Source organism: Protopterus annectens, chromosome 4.part1 (genome assembly GCF_019279795.1).
Source record: "Protopterus annectens isolate FY-2018-M chromosome 4.part1, PAN1.0, whole genome shotgun sequence".
Classification (NCBI taxonomy): Eukaryota; Metazoa; Chordata; order Ceratodontiformes; family Protopteridae; genus Protopterus; species Protopterus annectens.
This window is the reverse complement of record NC_056734.1, coordinates 922649260-922671337: the sequence shown is the minus strand read 5'-3', so window position 1 is coordinate 922671337 and position 22078 is coordinate 922649260. Positions and strand designations below refer to the sequence as shown.

Here is a 22078-nt window from a genome sequence, read left to right as displayed (position 1 = left end):
CACTCTAAATTGGCCCTAGGTGTGAGTGTGTGTCTTCTGTGGAAGGTTGGGCACCGGGCTGGCAACTCGACACTGTAAAACTCCACTGCCAATCATGAGCAGACAGGTGATCTGCTGTGATGACCCCTAACTGGGAAAAGCCAAAAGAAGAAGTGCAGTTTGTAATGATGCTTTTCGTCTTTCGGGTTCACACAAACGGCTGTTCGGCAGGTTGATTTTCAACCATTCAAAGTTAAACTGATCATAATTCTTTTTAGTGCATGGAAATTTATTTGCTCCATGTACAGTTCATTATAGAAAAAATGAACAAAGTGTTTTGCTGGCTTTTAAAGATAGTAAAGCACTCAGCAAGAGCTATCTAGACAAGTCAATATTTTTAAATGAAGTCAGAGGCAGTGTGGGAATAGATAGCTGGCAGAAAAGAAGCTAGTTTGACATCTGATGCTGTCATTTCCTGGTCAGCACTGACTGTTGTTAGTGACAGACCCAGTCTTAACATCAATGGTGGGGTGGTTAGCAATTATTAAGACTGAGTCTTGCACTACTGAAGCGCTTAACTAGTTTGATTTTTTTTTAGATATTGGAGTGTAATCATGGTGCTCCATGGACTACAGAATCATTATGAACCTCATTTGTATAGTAATAAGATATGTAGGATGTGCAGCAAACTGTATCTGCTCAAAAATCTCACACTGCATGCAGATGTGAGGTACAAAAGGGTTTTCTTCTGATATTGACACATGGTGGTGGGGGAGATGGGGTGGTACTGTCGTCTATACTTTGACGGAAAGTAGGGAGTTGTGGTAGTATGGTTGAAATGATCACCATTAAGACATGGTGCTAAGGTAAAAGGGTCTTATGTTCACCAGCCAAAGATAGGTAGAGCTGTGACCGCAAGTGAACAATGAGTTCTGCTGGTGAGTAGGGAGGGCAGGACATCGTGTTCATCAGAAAAGTATGTCTGAATATTGCTGAGGATGCTGGTCACCAGGAGGACAACAAACTGACAAAGGACTTGGATAATTGCTACTGGCCTTGTGTGGAGGATAGGGACTTCCATTAAATGACAGAGTATCTGACATATGTCCAATATAAAGAACAGGGTTAGAGGAGAACTCCACTGTTGGCAGAAAGTTGGTGTATTGGCTGTTTGAACTGTTATCAGTGATTTACTGGATCACTTTTTCTGACTTTCTGCCAACAGTGGAGGTGTTTTTCAATCACATACCACTGTTAACAACATTATTTCAGAGACTCTTATGGTAGTGGGAATAGCAGAGATATGTGTGTGTGTGTGGGGGGGGGGATTAACATCTTGTGTATTCCATGTTATTCCCTACATTTGGTCCAAGTTTACTGTAAGGTGCTCATTCTGGGAATTAGAATTTGTAAATACCAGTGAGGGTAACATAACTCCACTGCAAATCGGTTAATGAATGAATGAATGCTACACATTCAACAAGAAAAGTTAAAGATCAGAACACTCTGACATACTAATGTATTGTGCCCAGAAAACAAAAATAATACATGAAACAGACTAATTACAATGTCCAGCATAGTTCTGATTTCAGGACATAAGATTTGCATCACAAAAACAAAGCAAAAGGAAAATGCATACCAGTAAAGACAAAGAGGTAAATATGATGTACCAGGTGTCACTTATTTTGCCTTTATGGACTATGAAATACTTACTGTGCATTATTTAATGATTACTTATGTTTCGAGATTGTGATGTCTGTGTATATGTATGTGTTTTTAATAAAAACAAGGTACAACTATCCCACTTTGGGGTACATAGCTCATGACAATTTTATTTAAAATGAATGAGAATTTTAACTGCATAGATAGTAATGCTATAACAAAGAAATATCATGGAAAGAATAAGGATTTGCTATGCAGCAAGAGGAATTTCTGAGAGGCATGGGACATTAAACACAAAATGTTATATATAACATTGTAGGTGACCTAAAGTGAAAAGGGGCTTACTTCTTTGTAACTTGCTATCACATTATACCCAGGATCTTGTTATGGGACTGCTTTTTATATGTACATAAATATACGTGTGTGTGTGTGTGTGTGTGTGTGTGTGTGCGTGTGTGTGTGTGTGTGTGTGTGTGTGTGTGTGTGTGTGTGTGTGTGTGTGTGTGTGCGCGTGTGTGTGTGTGTGTGTGTGTGTATTCGTGGGTTACTGCACTTCATTAAATGACCTACATGCTTTCAGCTTTCAAAATAGTTAAACTGTTTATTTTATGTTTTTCTTTCTTTTTTTATTTTTTTAATTTTACCCATTTGCTGATCAGGTAAATGAACTACTCTGGTCCAGGCCTAGAGGGTAAGGGTAAATGTAATATATATGGACACTTTATTGGTGGTAATCAAACAGCATGCTTTTGGAATGTGGGAAGAAACTGAAGTACCCATATAAGCATGGAAAGAAAGAACACACTCCATACATTCTAGAGTTCAGGACTGAACCCTCAACATGGAAGTTGTGAAGCAGAGCTGTTGAGCCATCAAATTAGAAAAAAATAAAAGAAACACGATGTCAGAGAAAAACAAATATCTATTGAAATTACCAGCAGTGTGTTAAGTTTCTTTAAATATATTCTAAATATTACCTTTATTTTTCAGACCACAGGATTATGCAAAGGTTCTGTGATGAGTGCTCCAGATAAAACTTACATAACAGCCTCCTGCGAGTTTTTCAATCGGGTAAGTTGCATTCTGCCCTTCTCTGTCAATGTTTTTGTACCTTTATTTTTTTTTAAGTGCATTCAGAACAGAGGCACTGTTTCAGAGATGAACATGGGATTTATGTTTATATCAGAAAAACTCTAAATGCTGGTCCAACCGAGTGGCACAGAGGAAGAGTCTGACACCAATGAGCTAGATTCAATTAGCATTCCAGCTGCTGGATAGCAAGATGGAGAGGATTTAAGCAGCCAATGACCAGCTCTCTGCTACATGAGGGTTGGTGTGGATTTTTATAGTGTTTGGTGGGAAGAAGGGGATGCAGCAGCACAGCAAGAAAGTGAGTAGGGAGGCACAGAAACATGGTCACAAAAAGCCACACACATGCTTCAAAGTGCCTGCTTTCCACACAGACATCATGGCATATTTGCAGCCAGAAGGAATGGCAAATAACAAGCAGGCATCAACCAGCAAAGCTCCAATATTATAGTATGGGATGCCTAGGAGTCTGCCTTTTGGCTTCTGCAGCTAGGGTGAACAAACAAGGTGGCAGGTAATGGATGGAGCTTAGGGGCTTAAGGTCAACAGAAATGATGAAATAAAAAGATTAAAAAAATAAGATAATACAAGGCATCAATTTTATGTGGCATCAGGTATGACATATTACACTGCATGCCAGCTGTTCTTCAGGATGATAGCCCAAATAATTCAAGACTAGCACATTAACAAAATGAAACATGCTAAGATCTTGAAGTGAAAGGACGATGAAATGTAGAGGAAGGTCATAATTCCCAAAGATGGTTAAATGTGAAGTACAGAACTGTGCATCACCCCAAGTAAACAAGTCAGTCAGCTCAGATGCTATTTACAAAAACAACCATTCCCTACATACTAGACAAGCATGTTTTGTTATCTGGTAAATTTTGAAAAGTAACAACTCGTAACAAGTACAATGTCCATTAAACCATTTTTGGTGTACTTGTTACGAGTTGTTACTTTTCAAAATTTACCAGTTTTCAACCTTACAAGTTGTTCAACTGTATGTTTTGTTATCTTCCTATCACCAACATACAATGATATGCAAGTTCCCCATACACCATTAAACTATTTAATTATTTCTTACCACACAACCCTGTAAAGAAAGCTGTTGTATGTATCAGCTATGCTCCCTATAAATATGAGTACATTTTGCTTATTACATACTTATTTAATTATCTGCTATGTCAGTTGACAAGTATGTATGTATATATATATATATATATATATATATATATATATATATATATATATAGATATATATATGTATATATATATATATATATATGTATATATATATATATATATATATATATATATATATATTTTTTTTTTTTTTTTTTTTTCCATTTTGTTTTATTACTCTTACGTGACTTACAGTGTACTATCCATATAAGTGTCTGTCTCCCATATGGTTACTTATATGATCACAGTGTACCTAGAAGGCTCTCAGCTAGTAAACCATGAGAAAGGATTTACCCATGGCCAATGTCCTCTATAAGTTTGGATTCCTGATTAAAGATCTTAAATCATTTAAGGCTTATCAGATGTAGACCAGATTCCATCCACCCATATACAGTGGATATAAAAAATGTACACACCCCTGTTAAAATGTCAGGTTTTTGTGATATAAAAAAATGAGACCACAATAAATCATTACAAAATGTTTTCCACCTTTAATGTGATCTTTAGCCCGTACAATTCAATCAAAAAAACAAACAAATTTGTTAGGGGAAAAAATATAAAAAATAAAAAACATACAATAAGCTGGTTGCATAAGTGTGCACACCCTTAAACTAATACTTTGTTGACGCACCTTTTGATTTAATTACAACATTAAGTATTCTTGGGTACACACCTACCATCAATTAAAGAGACTCTGATTAACCCCAAATAAAGTTCAGCTGTCCTAGTAGGATTTTCCTGACATTTACTCAGTTGCCTGTTACAGCAAAAGCCATGGTTCGCAGAGAGCTTACAAAGCATCAAAGGGATCTCATTGTTGAAACGTATCAGTCAGGAGAAGGGTACAAAAAATTTCCACAGCACTGGATATAGCATGAAACACAGTGAAGACAGTCATCAAAAAGCGGAAAAAATATGGGACAACAGTGACGTTACAAAGAACTGGACGTCTCTCCAAAATTGATGAAAAGACAAGATGAAAACTGGTCAGGGAGGCTGCCAAGAGACCTACAACAACACTGAAGGAGCTGCAGGAATTTCTGGTAAGTACTGGTTGTGTACTACAAGTGACAACAATCTCCCATAATCTCCATATGTCTGGGCTATGGGGTAGGGTTACAAGACGGAAGCCTTTTCTTACACAGAAAAACATCCAGGCCCAGCTAAAATTTGCAAAACAATACATAAAGTATCCCAAAAACATGTGGGAAAATGTGTTATGGTCTGATGAGACCAAGATTGAACTTTTTGGCCACAATTCCAAAAGGTACATTTGGCGCAAAAACAATACTTCACATCACCAAAAGAACACCATCCCCACGGGGAAGCATGGTAGTGGCAATATCATGCTCTGGGGTTGCTTTTCTTCAGCTGGAACTGGGGCTTTAGTCAAGGTGGAGGGAATTATGAACAGTTCCAAATGCCAGTCACTTTTGGCACAAAACCTTCAGGCATCTGCTAGAAAGCTGAATGTGAAGAGGAATTTCACCTTTCAACATGACAATGACCCCAAGCATACATCCAAATCAACAAAAGAATGGCTTCGCCAGCAGAAAATTTAATGTTTTGGAATGGCCCACCCAAAGCTCAGACCTAGATCCAATAGAAAATCTATGGGGTGACCTAAAGAGGGCTGTGCACAAGAGATGCCCTCGTAATCTGACAGATTTGGAGTGTTTTTGCAAGGAAGAGTGGGCAAATATTGCCAAATTCAGATGTGCCATGCTGATAGACTACTACCCAAGAAGACCAAATGCTGTAATTAACCAAAAGGTGCTTCAACAAAGTATTAGTTTAAGGGTGTGCACACTTATGCAACCAGCTTATTGTATGTTTTTTATTTTTTACATTTTTCCCCTAACAGATTTGTTTGTTTTTCATTTGAATTTTACAGGTTATAGATCACATTAAAGGTAGGAAATGTTTTGAAATTATTTACTATAGTTTCATTTTTTTTTATATCACAAAAACCTGGCATTTTAACAGGGGTGTGTACACTTTTTATATCCACTATATATATATATATATATATATATATATATGTGTGTGTGTGTGTGTGTGTGTGTGTGTGTGTGTGTGTGTGTGTGTGTGTGTGTACTTATTTATTTATTTCTAGTTTGATGACCAGGGAAGTCCACTGGGCCAAGCAGAGCCCATTTTCAGTGGAGGCCTGGGGAGAAAAGCTCCAAAAGCAGTTAACAGAATATAACATAAGTAAAATATGGAATATACAGTATACAAAAGCATAAATATATAATTTAAAATACAAAATCAGGGAGTATATGTTAAAAAAATTACAAATGTTAAAATATAGATAAAGTCAAAAGTAATACAGATAATATAATTAAATGTACAAGTCCTAACGTGTTGTTTAGTGTTTGTCCTAGCAATAATGTTAGTGATCAGGGGTGGCAGTAGATGAGATTGAAGGGAGGTTTGAAAGAGACAACAGTGTCATTTAGGTAGGAAAGGAGCAGGAACAGTCACATTTTGAGGTAAGGTAAGAATGGAGCAGAGATTTGAAATTAGAGTAGTTGTGAGTACAGCAGAGGAAGGGGGGAGAGAATTCCATAGTTTAGCTAAGGAGTGCGACAGAAGTAATTGGCCAGGATGGTGAAGGGATTTATAGATTTTAAGGTTTTGGTTTTCCGATCTAAGAGTACAACTGGGGAGGTAAGGGGTTAAGATAGATGAAAGAGAGGGGCAGATGGAGGGTTAGAATATGAGTTTGTGAGCAGTGGTGAGTTGTATGAATTTCAGGTAATAAGGAAGCTCAAGCCAGTTTAGGAAGTGGAGGGAATGGCAGTGATAGGTGGATTATTTGGACCCTGTAGCAAATTTGCAGACTTTCAGTTTGTTTTTTAGGCTAAGTTGGAGGTGAGTAAGTAGAGGGGCACCATTCATAAGAGAGGGGAGCAGGTAGGAGGCGGCTAGAGTATGTCTGGTAGAAGCGCTTAGATAGTGATTTTGTCTGTACAGCAGACCTAGTTTTTTGGTGTTTTTTTATATTATTTCATAGGTTCATAGTTTAGTACTAAGCTAACTGCCCTTGCAAGCCATTTTACACCTAGCCAATTATCTCTTGTGAGACTCAAACCCTGCACCTTGTGTTTGTAAGGCAAACACCTTAGCCATTAAGCCACCCTCCCAACCCTTGGCTTTGGATATCGAATTTTAAACGTTCATCAATGATGACTCCGAGTAGTTTGGTGTGAGGTACAATATCGATTAGAGTGTTATTGTGGCTTTCTATTTTAAAGGAGCTTTTGTCTATGCTGAAATTTCTCAAAGGAGAGAATACTATGATTTTTGTTTTGTTAGCATTGAGAGCGAGATGGCTGTTTAGCATCCAAGTTTCGGTATTCGAGAAGGCTGTTTGGGTTTTTTGAGGGAGATTGGAGAGAGAGGTTGCTGTACAGATGTTTGTGGAATCATCAGCATACTGGCCAGTGTAGCATTATCTATGGATCTGTGAAAGGTATTAATGAAAATATTGATAAGTAAGGGGTCGAGAATAGAGCCTTGGGGGATGCCGGAGGGATTGCTGAGAAAGGATGAAATGGAATTTTTCCATTTAACAGCTTGTTGTCTATTGGAGAGACAGCTTGTAAATCAGGCTATGGAGGATGGAGAGAAATTGAGGGAGGAAAGTTGAAATAAGAGTAGAGGATGTGAGACAGTGTCAAACTGTTTGGAGAGATCTATGTAAAGTGTGGATACAATTTTCCTAGAGTCGCAAGCATGATTAAAACACAGGACCCCATCCAGTTTGGGTTCATGAAGGGCCGATCTTGTCTCCTGAACCTGACTTGACTTCTTTGAATCAGTCTCCAGCTGTGGACGAGGGTAAGGTGGTCCACACAGCTTATCTGGACCTCACCAAGGCCTTTGACACCATCCCCCACTCTGGGATCATAGATAGACTTACTAAGCTGGGCATTAATCCCTATGTCACTCGATGGGCTGCCAACTGGTTTACTGACAGAACTCACACTGTAAAAGTAGCCAACTCTAAATCCAGCTCCAGACAAGTGACAAGTGGAGTACCTCAGGGTTCAGTCCTGTGACCACTCTTGTTTGGCATCTACTTCTCTGAAGTACAGGCCAACACTAAGGGACTCTGGCTAACAAAGTTTGCAGATGACTGCAAACTGGGAGCCATTATTGAATCCCCAAATAATGTGGATACTCTACAAAAGGGCCTTACAGAAACAGATGCTTGGTGCCAGAGCCATGAGCTCAAGCGCAATGCCAAGAAATGCATAGTTATCCCCTTTGGGAAAAAATATGTACCCGTGAATTACCACATAGGTGGCAGTACACTAAACACCGAAAGTGTGATAAGAGCCTTAGGGACACAGGTAGACAGTAGTCTCACCTTCGATAACCATATCACCACAACAGTCAGGAAATCTTTCTATGTGGTACACCTTATCACTAAGGGCTTTTCATCCAGGAAAAAGAAGGTCATTGTCCCACTGTACTCATCCCTCATTAGACCCATTATAGAATACAACGCCCCATTTGGTATGTACCTCTGAAGACATCTGCAACAACTGGAAAGGCCGCAAATATACCTCACTAAAAGAATCACAGGCCTAAAGCAGTTGCCCTATGCTAACCACCTTAAAAAACTCCAGCTATACTCTGTCACATTTCATCTACTCAGAGGCGATCTCTGCTTAACATACAAGGCCATGTCAAAACCAGAGCTGTTGTACATGCTACATTTAAAGAAATCCCAATCCTTCAGAGCCACATGCTCCAGGGATTTAAACCTTGTAATCACAATAAACAAAACATGCTGAAGGGTAGGTTCTTGATCCAGAGACTCCCCAGACTCTGGAATAGACTGCCCATACATGTCAAGCAGAGCACCTCTTTGGCCCTCTTCAAAAGGAACCTTGATGATTGGATGGGAGAAAGGAAATTTACCGTGGGGATCACGTCAATCATCCTGCTAGACAGGGGTCCAGGGAAGTAAATAGTGTGGGAAGAAATAGCCAGGGAATTGTTTTGGCTAAGCTTGTATAGGCCTTAGGGCTGATAGCCTAGTACTAACCTATGAACCTATGAATGTATAATGGTGTCAAGGAAGGACAGAGGAGCAGTGTTAGTGCTGTGGCCAGGTCTGAAATTATGTTGTGTTGGGGTAAGAAAATGATTGTGTGTTAGCTATGGCAAGAATAGGTGATGAATGTACTTTTCGAGGATTTTAGAAAGAGGTGAGAAAATAACTATAGGATGGAAGTTAGTAGTGTCTGTGTTATTGCTGCCTTTATGGAGAGGGGTGACAAAAGCTTTCTTCCAGAGTGAGGGGAAATAGGCTTCTGAGATGGACCTGATGAAAAGAGTGGAAATGGGGGGGACAGTGCTGTCTGCAGCCATCTTAAGGAAGGATGGAGGTAGATTATGAGGAGGTAGGAGTAAGGCTTTAGTTTAAGGAGAAGTTTTTTTATGGTGCTGGTGGGGATAGGTTTAAGACTGAAAGGTGGACCATTAGAGGGAAAATCAGTGGATGGGTGACTAGGAGAGGAAGAAAAGATGGGAAAGTCTGGGGTTAGTTTGGCTATGCAGTCAACAAACAAGGTGTTGAAAGTAGATGCAATTTCATTGTCTACAGAGTTTGGGTTAGGGTATAGACTGTCTTTTCTACCAGGGTTTAGAAGGGAGGAAATGCAATTCCAGAATCTTTTGGGGTTAGAATTATGTTCTGATTGGAGTTTGGAGTAATAAGTCTTGCAATCTTTAGTTATTAGTTTCTTCACCAAGTTGTGGAGTTGTTTGAATTCGATTAGAGAGTTTATTAACTTATTTATTTTGGTATTGCTTCCAACATTTGTCTCTGAGGTGCATTAGCTTTCTGGTTTCATTAGATAGCCAAGGAAGTTTTTTGGCTTTAATTCTTTTTGTTCTAAGAGTGGTTAGGCTATTTAGTAAGTCTAGGAAGGTTTTGTTGATGTAATTAGTTGCACTGTCCAGAGGCAGAGTCTTTAAGGGGGCACAATTCATTTTTTTCAGACAGTTAGATAATGTTTATGGATTGAAGTTGATGAGATTACAAGTTTGAACGTATTGATGTATATGGACAGAAGAAGCACATCGGTGGGCATAGGCTCGTAGGTGGTCACTAAGGGGAGCAGGTATAATTCCACTGTTTGAGATTAGGTTGGAACCAGCCAAACCAGAGAGGCAAACAATGGAAAACTATGAGTGAAGGCCTCAGAGGGGGTGAGTAGTAATGCGAACTCTACTTGTAAAGTGAAGGAGAGAAGAGACAGCAAAGTTTATTAAGGTTGGGAGTATGTCTTCACATTGATTTGATTATTAGTAGCCAGTTTGTGCACAGATTAGAGTAGGCAGATACATTAGCAATGAAGGGGAATCTATAGAGATGCAAATAAACAGTTGGTGCTTAAGTGATACAAAACTAAGGCAAGCAGTACTGAAAGGGCTGCTCGAGGATTAAGTTTAATCACAGAGAATAGGAAGGACCTGAATTAAGTGTATACTGTCTAGTGGACAGTTAGGATTACTACACAAGCTGGGGGGGGACACAAGGCTTAAACAGTCAGTGTTATTAGCACACTGAGAAGAACTACTAAGTAACACAGCTAATGTTAAAACTTCACTATCATAACACATACATGTAGAATGCCTGGGTGGACTGACCCTGGTCTTCAGGCTCAAAAGGTATATCCTTGTTTTAATTTTGCAGTACTGATTCCTTCTTAGACTGTATGGGTAGGGTGCATTTATTGCACACATTAATATCACTGCATGCATGTAATAACACTTGTAGGTTTTCTTTCACTACACAAATACTCACCTTCCATAATTGAAACTTTAAAATGTACCTTTTTCAAGCATTCTGGATAACCCCTCACTGGTTGCACTGTCCTTCTAATCTAACTTCTGTCTGGAATGCCATGCCGTCTGGACTTTACTGAATCAGTTGTGGATGGTTTTGTCTGTCCATTATGCTATGGTAAATAATACTTCAGCTTTGTTAATTTTACTCACTCAGATGACAGTTTTTTTTTTAATTCTTTAAACTCAGTCAAAATACAGCTGGAAAGTCAAAAAGAAAATAACACCAAAAAGCATTTTTGTAGGGGCAGTTCTCCCACCCCCTCTACTTATAAATACCAGCTCCACAGTTGCATAGCAGTGGGCAAAAGTGAAAAAAAAAAACATACTAACAACAAATAGTGGTCTTGTATATTCAGCATGACTACTGCTAATAATAGAGACCTTGATCAAGATTCCTTAAATAAATGCAATCCAAAGCCAGTTGCAAAAATATAATAGAAATAAGTGCAAAAAATTCTAGATATAACTTGCTTGGTCATCCTTCTTGTGTCCAGATGCAATTGGTCTTCTTTCTCTGGAAGCTGTCATATTTTTTCGTATGGCATTCTAACCTTTCCAGAGTACACTTGCAATGTTTATCAACAGTCATCTCAGATGCTCTCAGGATTAAAGTAAAAGCATACGAGTATGCTGAACACATAGTAAATCTGTTTGCCTAAAAAGACATTCTACACTCAAATATGTCCATGCACGGTACATCTAAACAGACATGCAGGCACATATATCATGGAAGGAGCAATAAATCGGCAGACTAAAAGAGAAAACATAAGTAATCCAGAGGGCTTGAGTGAAGTCTGGTATCCCACCTGTGACCCAGAAGGTGACAGGACTTACACAAAACACAGTATAAAGGATTAGTCCAGATAAAATCACTTTAGCTTGCAGATCTAGTAGACTCTCTCTGATACCCTCCCTGTGGGAGGAATAAAGACATCTTGTTGAAGTTTCCAGTAGTTTATTCAGTTAAGTAGGTAGATGAAACAGTGTTCTTGTTCTAATACATTACATTCAACAGGTCAGTTATTTAAAGGCAGTTACAGACAATGGTGGGTGGATCCATGGGAGCTGATTGGAGGAAAATCTGGAAGATGGAAAAACAAGGAAGCAATCCCAAAGCTTAGAGGTTAGTCCCTTATTTGAATTTTCCTGAAAAACCTGTGGACATTAATCAGCTCAGCAGCCTGTGGAACTACATTCTTAGTTAAAAGGTTTTATTTTTATTTTTAACTTCTAACAAACAAAACATGACAACACACTATGAGCTACAACAATACAACTATATTTAAGAAAACACTTTTGCCTGAGCTTCATCATGTCCATCTAATAGAGGGGTTTACACTTTGATTATTGAAAATGCCTGCTTTTATGAGCCTATCACCAGACTTTATTAGTCTGTTTTGTAACACATGTAAAATGCGCATTTGTGTCTGCATCAGTGCAGCTGATATTCATTGAAGCCAAGTATGAAAGCTTTATTACAGAACTTTTTCCAGTCTATCACATGTAATATGAGAGGCTGTGCCCACTGTTACGGGGCTCATTATCTCTTGACATAGAATATGAAAGGCCAATATTCTCTTGTGTAACAAAAAAGGTTCCCAGTGCCTGCTTATAAGAGGCCCATATACATGATTAATATGACCAGTCCCCATTCTTGATGAAGATATACTTTTTATATGCAGGGAAGGTAGTCACTTAAAGCTACACTAGGTGATTCTCATTTTTGAACAATACATGCATCAAGTAAAATAGCATACAGTCAAAAACAAGTCACTGTGCTCATTTTGTATGGAGCTTATGGATGTACAAAAGTAGGAGGAAAAAAGTAAAAAGCAAGTATAGTTTGAGACCTCAGAACCTTTTGTGTAGGCTTTCTGTGCCCATGGAATATAAATCCACCAAGTGGTAAATTGCAGAGTATACAAAAACTTTTAATAAACAGAAGAATCTCCGATCTTCTTCACTGTCAAGTTTCTTCCTGAATCTAGGAGTTAATGAGAACTCTTCTATTCAGATTCTTCCTCTGTCCAGGTTCCAGCTGGTAAAGTTAGTGCAAAAGAGGGCTAGATAACTGTGCCTGGCTAGATAAAGAGATGGAAATTGGGAAGAATCAGGTAGAAAGGCAGTTAACCAATCTCATGAGAGAGGGGGTGGTGTCATGGGGCCTGGGGTGCGGTTAGATGATGTAAGAAGCTGATGTAATCAGTATGGGTGTGGGCTGTTAATCAAACTGGGAGGCTAGAGTTTGGCCAACTTTTTTCACTCTTAGCACAAAAAGCAAAGCACAAGTCCCAAATCAGTAGAAGAAAACAAAAAACACATTTCAGATAACTGCAAGTTGCTGTTTAAGTTTGTGCACATCATGATGTTAAAAAAACACACACTTTCAAACCCATGCCAGTTACAGGAAGGTTTCTATTTAAGGTAAGGTATAGGATTAAGGTTGGGGAATGGGCAGTTTTAGGATTAGAGTTAGCACCCATTACTAAGATTGTGCATGGGGGGGGGCTAACCCTGAACTTTCCTTCAACCCTGCACATTTCCTTAAAAAAGCATCCATAACACTACCACTACACAAGACACATTAGGATGCACAAACAGACATTAACAACACTTCACCTAATCCCTTATCTAACCCAAAACCTAACACTAAAATGCACATAGACACACACACACACACACACACACACACACACACACACACACACCTACAAAACCTATCCCCGGCCCTAACTTTAATTCTCAAACACATGCCAAACACTCTCACTTCCTCAAGCCCCCTCCCCCACACACACACACACACACACACCCACACCTGTCTCATGAAACATACTGTGGACATTTTGACTGTTCAGCTAGCCATACATTTGGCATTATATACCATTTCTAGCATTTGTTGACCAACCATACATTTGACAAATGCAGGGGACCAGTTCTACCAGCCCTCTGGAAGACTACCCATGCTGTTTTCTAGGTGAACCACCTAAGGCATTGGAGTAGTTGTGCAGAAAGCATGCAGAAGCTGAATTGGATGTGGGAGACTCCATGAGTTAGTTCAAATGCTTCCTCTTGTTTATTTTCTCTTCTTCTTGGGACACCTGCTCAGAAAGAGAAAGATAACTCATGTCTCTACCATCCTGCCCTTTTGGTGACTTTCTGCCCCACATCTTCTGTGGGCTAAACATGAATCATGCCAAAGTTTAAAACTGATTTGTGTTACTGGGTGGGTATTACATTCTTTTTTTAAAACACCTTTATTGAATTATCACTTGTGACATGGGCAAATGTACATTTATGCAAAATTAATCATACTGTATTAAATAAACATTAACAAACATTATACTTCACATATACTGCTATATATGATATAACCTAAGCAACATTACATAGGTTATTCAATTCCTGCCCCTTTTTTTAAAAAGAAACATCTTTATTAAACCATCACCTATGACATAAGGAATCATACATTTATATAAATGTGAATGAACCACACTGACGGAATCCTAGTTGCAAGTATTTTACATCACAAACCATAATGACACACAATGCAAACATTATACATCACTTATAATCTGCCCAGTTGTTTTCAGTCAAACATTACATAGTTCATTTTTAAGTCCTGCCTTCCTTTAAACCACATTCCTCTTCTGTATGTATTGTTCCCAAGAAAAATCTCAATTTCAGTTGCTTTATCTCTGTTACTATATTCACTACTTGTAATATAGTTGGTTTAGATTCTGATTTCCATTTCCTAGTAATTGCTTTTTTGGCAGCCACCATAATTAGACATGGCAAGGCCTTACCATGTCTAGGCAATTCTGATTCTGTATCATAGCTCAGAAAAATCATCTCCCCCATCACACCAATCCACCCACCCAGCATCTCTAACAATGCACCCCACAGGGAATCCTTAAAGTCCGCCAACCCACCACACCCAGAAAATATGTTTCCAATTACCTCTTTCTTCCCCATCACACCACCAACATTTGCTGTCTGAGGAAAACATTTCTGGAGTCTACTTGGGGTATAAAAATATCTATGTAAACATTTCCAAGCAAAAATCCTAAATCTTCTAGATTTTGTTGCATATTTGGGAGACATATGTATATCCTTCCATTGTTTCTTTGTGAATTGCTTATCTGATCTCTCTTCCCAATCCTTTCTAATACATTCTTGAAACCTCCTTAGAGAGTGTTCTAGCCTTAAAGAGTGGCTTCTGCATTGCATACTCTCACACAGCAGTTGGCATCAAGTCAAGATGTTTAGTACTAAAAAAAAAATGCTGATGGATACGCTGGCCTCAATGTTGAGAGCACTGGTACCAAAGGCCCTCTATGTTCCCAGTGTCAGGGTTGACACTGACACTAAGAAAGGTTTTTGTACCAAGGCTTCACATGCCAATGTGATCAACACAGACAAGGACATCAAGGGTGTATAGGAGTCAGCTGTTAAAAACTGACTCCATCACACCTGGTACCAGAACAGGGCTCAGAGAAGGAGCAGAAGATGTAGAGGGACCACCTCTTCCTCTTCTTGAGATGGATGAAGAAAAGGGGACACCCAATTCAATCTAAACTTTGACCGGTGCCCTCATCACCTTGCACAGTCAACACATGGTGGAGTGCAAAGAGACGTACAGAACCTGACCAAGACCACAGATTAAGATCAGAACAACAGGTACATGGAAAACTTATGCACAGAGGTAAAACTACCTGTGAACTGTCTAGTGAATGCAGATACAACAGAAAATTCTAATTGGGAAACTCCAGAAGCAGCTGTTGTTGGGGTGTTCAGTATGGCAGCTCTTATAGTCACTTCCTTATGAGGTGTGGGATATAACTCCAGTCTGAGAAACTGAGAGGAGTAATCTTTAGAGCAGCAATCTCAGACTTGCAACCATCTGGCTTCAAGCATCCATCTAAGTAACATAATACTGTGTGAGGGAAATATTCCCACCTTCACTGATTGTCTTTCATTTTGATTAGGAGATTAGAGCCCTTGGCTGAATGTATTGCAGCTTTCATGGTTATTTGAGTGTGAGACCCCCACTTTATGAGAAGAGCCCGCAACTCAACTTTTTTTCCCTTTTCTCCTGTACTGTATCTGAGGAGTAGAATTGAATGGGAGGGGTCCCTTCAATACGAACTTCTTTTTGCACTCTTACAGGATCCTGGAACTAAAAGTTCTTGCAGATATTGCAAAAGAAATTCAGGTGTTCCACCCCTAAGTATGCAACACAAAAGGCCTAAGTGCCCTGAGGGGGGAGGTTGACTGCATTTGACAGATTTTCTAGAACCTTTATACCCTAACCTCTTTCTAGAGTTATTGAAAGCTTTTGATACTGTCCACCAGAAACTCTTACATGAACTCTCACCCTTAGGGCTCACTAGCTCTGCTGCAATGACTCCATAGCTACCTCTCAAACAGAGAAGAAGCAGTGAAATGGAAGAATGATTTCTTCATCTTTTCATAGTAACTATTGGTGACCCTCAAGAATTTCTGCTATGCCCTTTACATTTCAAAATATTCATCAATGACCTCTACACTGCTATAAAAAATGTTAACCTAATTCAACACTCTATTGACTTGACCCTAATCTTTTCTCCCAAAATTCTCTCTACATTCCATGACCTTACTCAACAATTGTTCTTATTGACTGAAACATGGCTATATATTTCACAACTACTTCTGAACCCTAAAAAAAAATACTGCTCTTTACCCTAAAACACATCTCTGCCAAAACAACACTGATCACTGCCAACAATACCACGACAAAACAAGTAAATCACACAAAATTACTAGTTATCATAGATGATCACTTGAAATATGATCACCATGTATCACTTCTGGTTAAAAAAAAACATCAAAAACTAGGGACATAAAATTTATACAGAATAAAAACTCATCTCGCTAACAGACAGAAGACATATAATCTTTACTTTCTTACTGCCACCTCTCCTCTCCTTCTCTTCCCCAGTCTTTATTGACCTTCAAGTTTCACAGCTGTCCAACTTGAGCAATGTTACAACAAAATAGACACATTTACAGTAAACAATAAAAAAGAACACACCACTGCCTAGCACTCAAATAATTAAACTGGTTAGAACGACTACATCACCTTGCTTTTTTCACAGCTTAGTACAATACACAAACTTCTCTGTAAGCCATAAAATTGCCCAGCCAACTTAATACAATTCTACTCCCTCAACAAAATTTTATGCTCCAAAGAAAAATCACTAATCACTGTAACCAAATCATCAAATACTGCAGAACTTTCTATCATAAAATAGTGCAGCTAAACAATAGAATCACATCACACTACCACTGTAATCCATTCAGAATGTAAACTCATTTAAAACACAACTAAAACTTCAGTTATCAAATCAATGGATCTGCTTGCTGCTGTATATCTCCAGGATACATTTTACTGTAACATTCAGCTTGCCATATCATCAAACCATTTCTCTTCACTCAGAATCCTGTGACGCACAATCAGTTTTCACCAGTACATGAAAAGTTTTACTAGCATCTTAGTTGTCTGACACTGCTTACCACTCCACCTCCATAACATTAATATAAACCTTATGATAGCAATATATAATTGTCTTTGAACTTGCTTAATAGCCCTCTTAACTACACTATCATTCTTGTGAGCAACACCACATTTTTGTGTTCACTGTTTTCAAGTGTTAATCATTCTTAAATTTTCAGTTTTAGGACTCATAATACAGAGTCTCAGAGTTTGACTAAGCTATCAGAAAGCAGATCTAATGTTACTAAAGACAGACTTGACAATGACTAATATCTGGTTTGAGTGTTATTCTGGCATAACATTTGGCTTCTAAATCATGTGCTGTATTCACAGGACACTGCAATAACAGCACTGAGTAGGCCAAAAACTAAGTTGAGAACATTGCAAAGTAACTCACTTCCCTAGGTATAGCTCCTGTCTCCAAAGCCTTCAATTTTGCCTGGGCTTAGTTTCATCCAGCTGGTTGTCACTCAGTCCTAGATTTTTGATCCATCCATCCTCAACCCCTTTTCCCATTTTGCACATGGGGTCGGGATGTCACTTCCTCAGTGACAATCATCTTGAGCCAAGGTTTACACCACCAGCTGGCTAGCCCTGCCTCAGTAGTTCATTTTCACCACTCACTCATGCCCACACACTCTCACCTATGGCCAGTTTAGAGTGGCCAGTTCACCTACTGCATGTCTTTGGAATGTGGGAGGAAACCAGAGCACCCAGAGGAAACCCATGTGACTGCAGGGAGGACTTGCAGACTCCACACAGAAGGCACCCCAGCCAGGAATTGAACTGGAGAACCTCTTGCTGTGAGGTGATAATGCTAACTGCTGAATCACTGTGGCCACCCCAGTTCTAGATTTTTGATGAGTTGATACTTTCAGTAGTGGTCAGATCCTCATTATGGGAAGAAAGTACTGCTACAGATCTGATGAGATCTAAGATGTAACTGTGTATAAAACATTTTCAAATCTGACTTATAACTGCAATAAAATGTCATAAACTGCATCACTGGTTCTAATTTGGACATTTTTATATGAATGGTTTGCTTTGCTTATGTCACCACAAGCACATAAAATAAACATACTATTACAGCACATCCATTCCTAACCTTTTGTCATATACAGATGGATATATTTTTCTGCATTGATGGTATAGACTAGAGAGACAAATGTTCTTTAATGCTACCTTCTGTATCAGTGGGTCATTAGTTAAGGAAAATATAAAGCACTTGAAAACTGTTACATTCAGGTTGGCTGCTTTTATGTCAACATCAAATTAGTAAGGTCCATTTTCCTAGAAAAATTAGATGACAATACCTGTGTCAAAGTAAGCTTTCTCACAAATGAAAAGCTAAAATTGATATTTAATGTGGAACCACAAGAATTTTTGTAGTGCGAGAAATATCCAAGGTCAATAAATATATTTTGATAGTTTATGGTTTTACAACAAGTGGCTGGTTTTACTAACAGATTTGATGCTGATGATGATTTGGACTGGAGTGAATATTGCTGGCAGTTAAGATTAGATGCCAGCTATCCTCCAGGACTGAATAATAAGGAAAACGTCAAAGTCTTTCTCAAAAACAGAAAGCTTAGGCATTAAGCCTCTCGAGTGGTTAATTAGTATAATTATTTAATTACTTTATATTTAAATATGTGATGTTTTAACTTTTCATTTAGTCTGAAGAAGTCTGGTGTAGTCAAAAATGCTTACTGAGTGAAATTTTGTGCAATAAAGGATTTGTTTTATACTTTTTATTTTTTGTGGTTGTTTGATACATATATTTTTTTGATTTTTACAACCAGTGAATCCATTTGTGATCTATGCTATATAAATATGTTTTTTTTTTCTCATTTTTAACAAAAACAAGAACATTCTATATAAGCCACTGCAGAGGGACCATATTCAGTGACCTGTCTCATCCATTGCACTGACCATTACTGCTTAATCTATTTCATAAGTCAGTGTTTTTTTCAACAAAGTTGCCCAGTAAGAGGAGAGGATGCACAACAAGATGATATACATCATAATTATATATCAGAAACACTATTTCAGATTTTTCTTTGTGATATTTTAAAAAGTCAATATGTTTTGTACAGCATTATTCTTTAATTCTTAATGTTGCCGGTTCTAGTACTTACATAAACAAGCACACACACACACACACACACACACACACACACACAGACACACACACACACAACCTAGAACTCTGTCTTTGCATACATGCACTACTTGACTGAGAAAACAGAGCTGCCAGATTTGTTCTACCAATTAATAGCCAGATTACAACAAATGCACTTATCCTTTAGCCGCATGTCAATCATAATATGAGCACTGACTGAACAATCCATAAAAGGATAGCGTGCATCACATGATTAACTGCACAAACTGATGATCCTAGATAATAATACATAAGCTTCCTGTGTGATCTTTAGCATGCAACTTTATATTCTTGTTTTCTCAGAATGCAAACAGAAACATCCTTTCATTTATGGATCCTTACCCCTTGGCTCATCTTCCCTTCACCTTCCCTCTTTTCCCTTCTTTCTTTGCATTTTCCATATGTTCAGTCTCCTTTCCCTATTACCTTCTGTGACCTATAGGCTTACTTGTAGAAATGTGTATAATTTTGCAATACCTGTCACTGCCTAAAATATTTTGAGAGTAGGATCATCCCCCAGTTTGGTGACTTTAACTTTAGAGTTCTCATGCTTCATGATGCATATCCTCAATTAATAAAAGAAAAATATGTACATTATATTATCTCTGTTTTTAAAGGGGGTTGGCATCCCCTTAATTCACATCCCCTTTAGAACTAGGTGTAAAGTAAAGAGGAGGGAATGAAAAGCACTATCTACCTCTATAAAAATAGAATGAATGCAGAATATATCTGATATAGATTTTGCAGAAAGTAATACAACCTAATCGTAACCTTTTACAGGCAAGGGTAGATATAGTAAGTTTATGCCCTTCACTTTGTTATACAATAATAGGAATTAAAATAATAATCAAGTACTAGCTATGACTGGTTACTTCAGGTTGGCATGATGCAGTAGTCATAAGGACTTATGTGTTCAGAAAAGTCACCTGAATTGTTCCATCAGGGAAACTATAGTTAAACATTGTCTAGAAATCTATAATAGACAAAAAATGTTTTGGGATTAAATGATGCACTAATAAAATAACAGGGTAAAATGACCAAAAACAATTTGCTTCTTCATTAAATGTGATGATGTTTTTCTCTTTTTTTCAGACTACAACAGATGTTGGGGAGCACCAATGTCCAATTCATGGTATTAAGCCAATGCCTCATCCAGTAGGACCTCACCATCCACATGGTTCTAAACAAGATGAGCACAAGCCAATGCCCCTTCCAGTTTTTCCACATGAAGATCACAGTGCAGAAAAGGGTGAGCATAAGCCAGCAACACTGCCATTTTTCCCCCCAGGACATGGTGACCCCCATCATAAAAGGCCATTTTTTGAACAAGAGCCTCAAGTTCGACCCTTCCCCCATGGACCATCAGAATCAAGTGACTGTCCTGGTGAGCCTGTCCGTCAAGCACCCATGTTACTCAGGCTGTTGCCTGGTGAAAAGCCAGTAGAGGAAGAACATACATCTCAACAAGTCATGCCTGCAGCATAAGAAAATGTTAAGATTTGCCAGGTGTTTCACTTCTGCATTATCCCCAGTCATTTTCTTATTTCACTTTCCAACAAGAAAACTATAGAATGTACATCTAATATACAGTTTGCAATATGACATATTGTAATTGGTTAAAATAAATCCTAAAATATATCCCTTACCAGAATAAAATTGTTTCATGTGTCATTTATACATTTCATTGGGGTAGGATGTGTACATATCCCTGTGTGCATTTGTAGACTTACGTTTGTGTGTGTGTGTGTTTGTGTGTGTGTATGAATGTACCACTAATGCCTGTTTGTTTATTGCATAAAAAAGGAACTCAGTATTTTTTATTTATTAACACATTAGCAGTATGATTGCTCATGTCACAGGTAATCTTACAGAATTAGCACACAAGATGCATAAATACAGACTGTAAACTAATCAAACTGACACATTTGCATTACATTTTGCCTTATTTGCCATTTACATGATAGCATTTTACAATACTTATGTCTGCAAGGCACTTGCTTATCTCATCATTTGCCATTTCTGAACATACTGTAAAGTAATTAAAAACATGCCAAATTAATGATTTTTATTTATATTGCTTGATATTCCTGTCGGTTTATTTATTGATTTATTTGTTAATGTGACTTCAAGATACACTTTCAGTTTATTAGAATTCCATACCCGTGCATCATTAAGTACATTTGCTATAGTGGGAAAAAAGATATGCAGCAAATAATAACATTGTTTCATAAAAGATGCAGGTAAATTATAAAAAAAAAAAATACACAAAAATGGCTAATAAAGATTGTGAAGAATAGACTTATAATCTCACCTGTTCCCATCAATTTATATATGATGGTGAAGGCTATGGGCTCTTACTTCCACACTACTGGCAACAGTACTAGGATGTTCTATACAGTCATCAGTATGAGGTTTGACTACCACCATTGGTAGCTGCTAAAATAATAAAGATAACTATTCTTAAGGGTATATGGTAAATGTGCATCAGTACCTTGCATAATAGCCAGCACCCACTATACCCAGATAAGCCACACATGGCATAGCTACAAATCAGAGTTATAAACACTGGCTCCCTAGAATTTTACCAACATCAGAACGCA

The 22078-nt window shown here is 38.2% G+C and overlaps 1 protein-coding gene across 1 annotated transcript in view; it reads left to right on the top strand.

The window, feature by feature from the left end:
• The window catches only part of FETUB (fetuin B), a 238825-nt gene extending 217691 nt beyond the window's left edge, over positions 1-21134 (top strand). Inside the window, exons 6-7 of the mRNA XM_044070647.1 lie at positions 2632-2712; positions 20571-21134. Coding sequence (XP_043926582.1) covers positions 2632-2712; positions 20571-20963 — 474 coding nt within the window. The 3' untranslated portion in view covers positions 20964-21134. The remainder of the gene's footprint in view (positions 1-2631; positions 2713-20570) is intronic.
• The last annotated feature ends 944 nt before the right edge of the window (positions 21135-22078 follow it).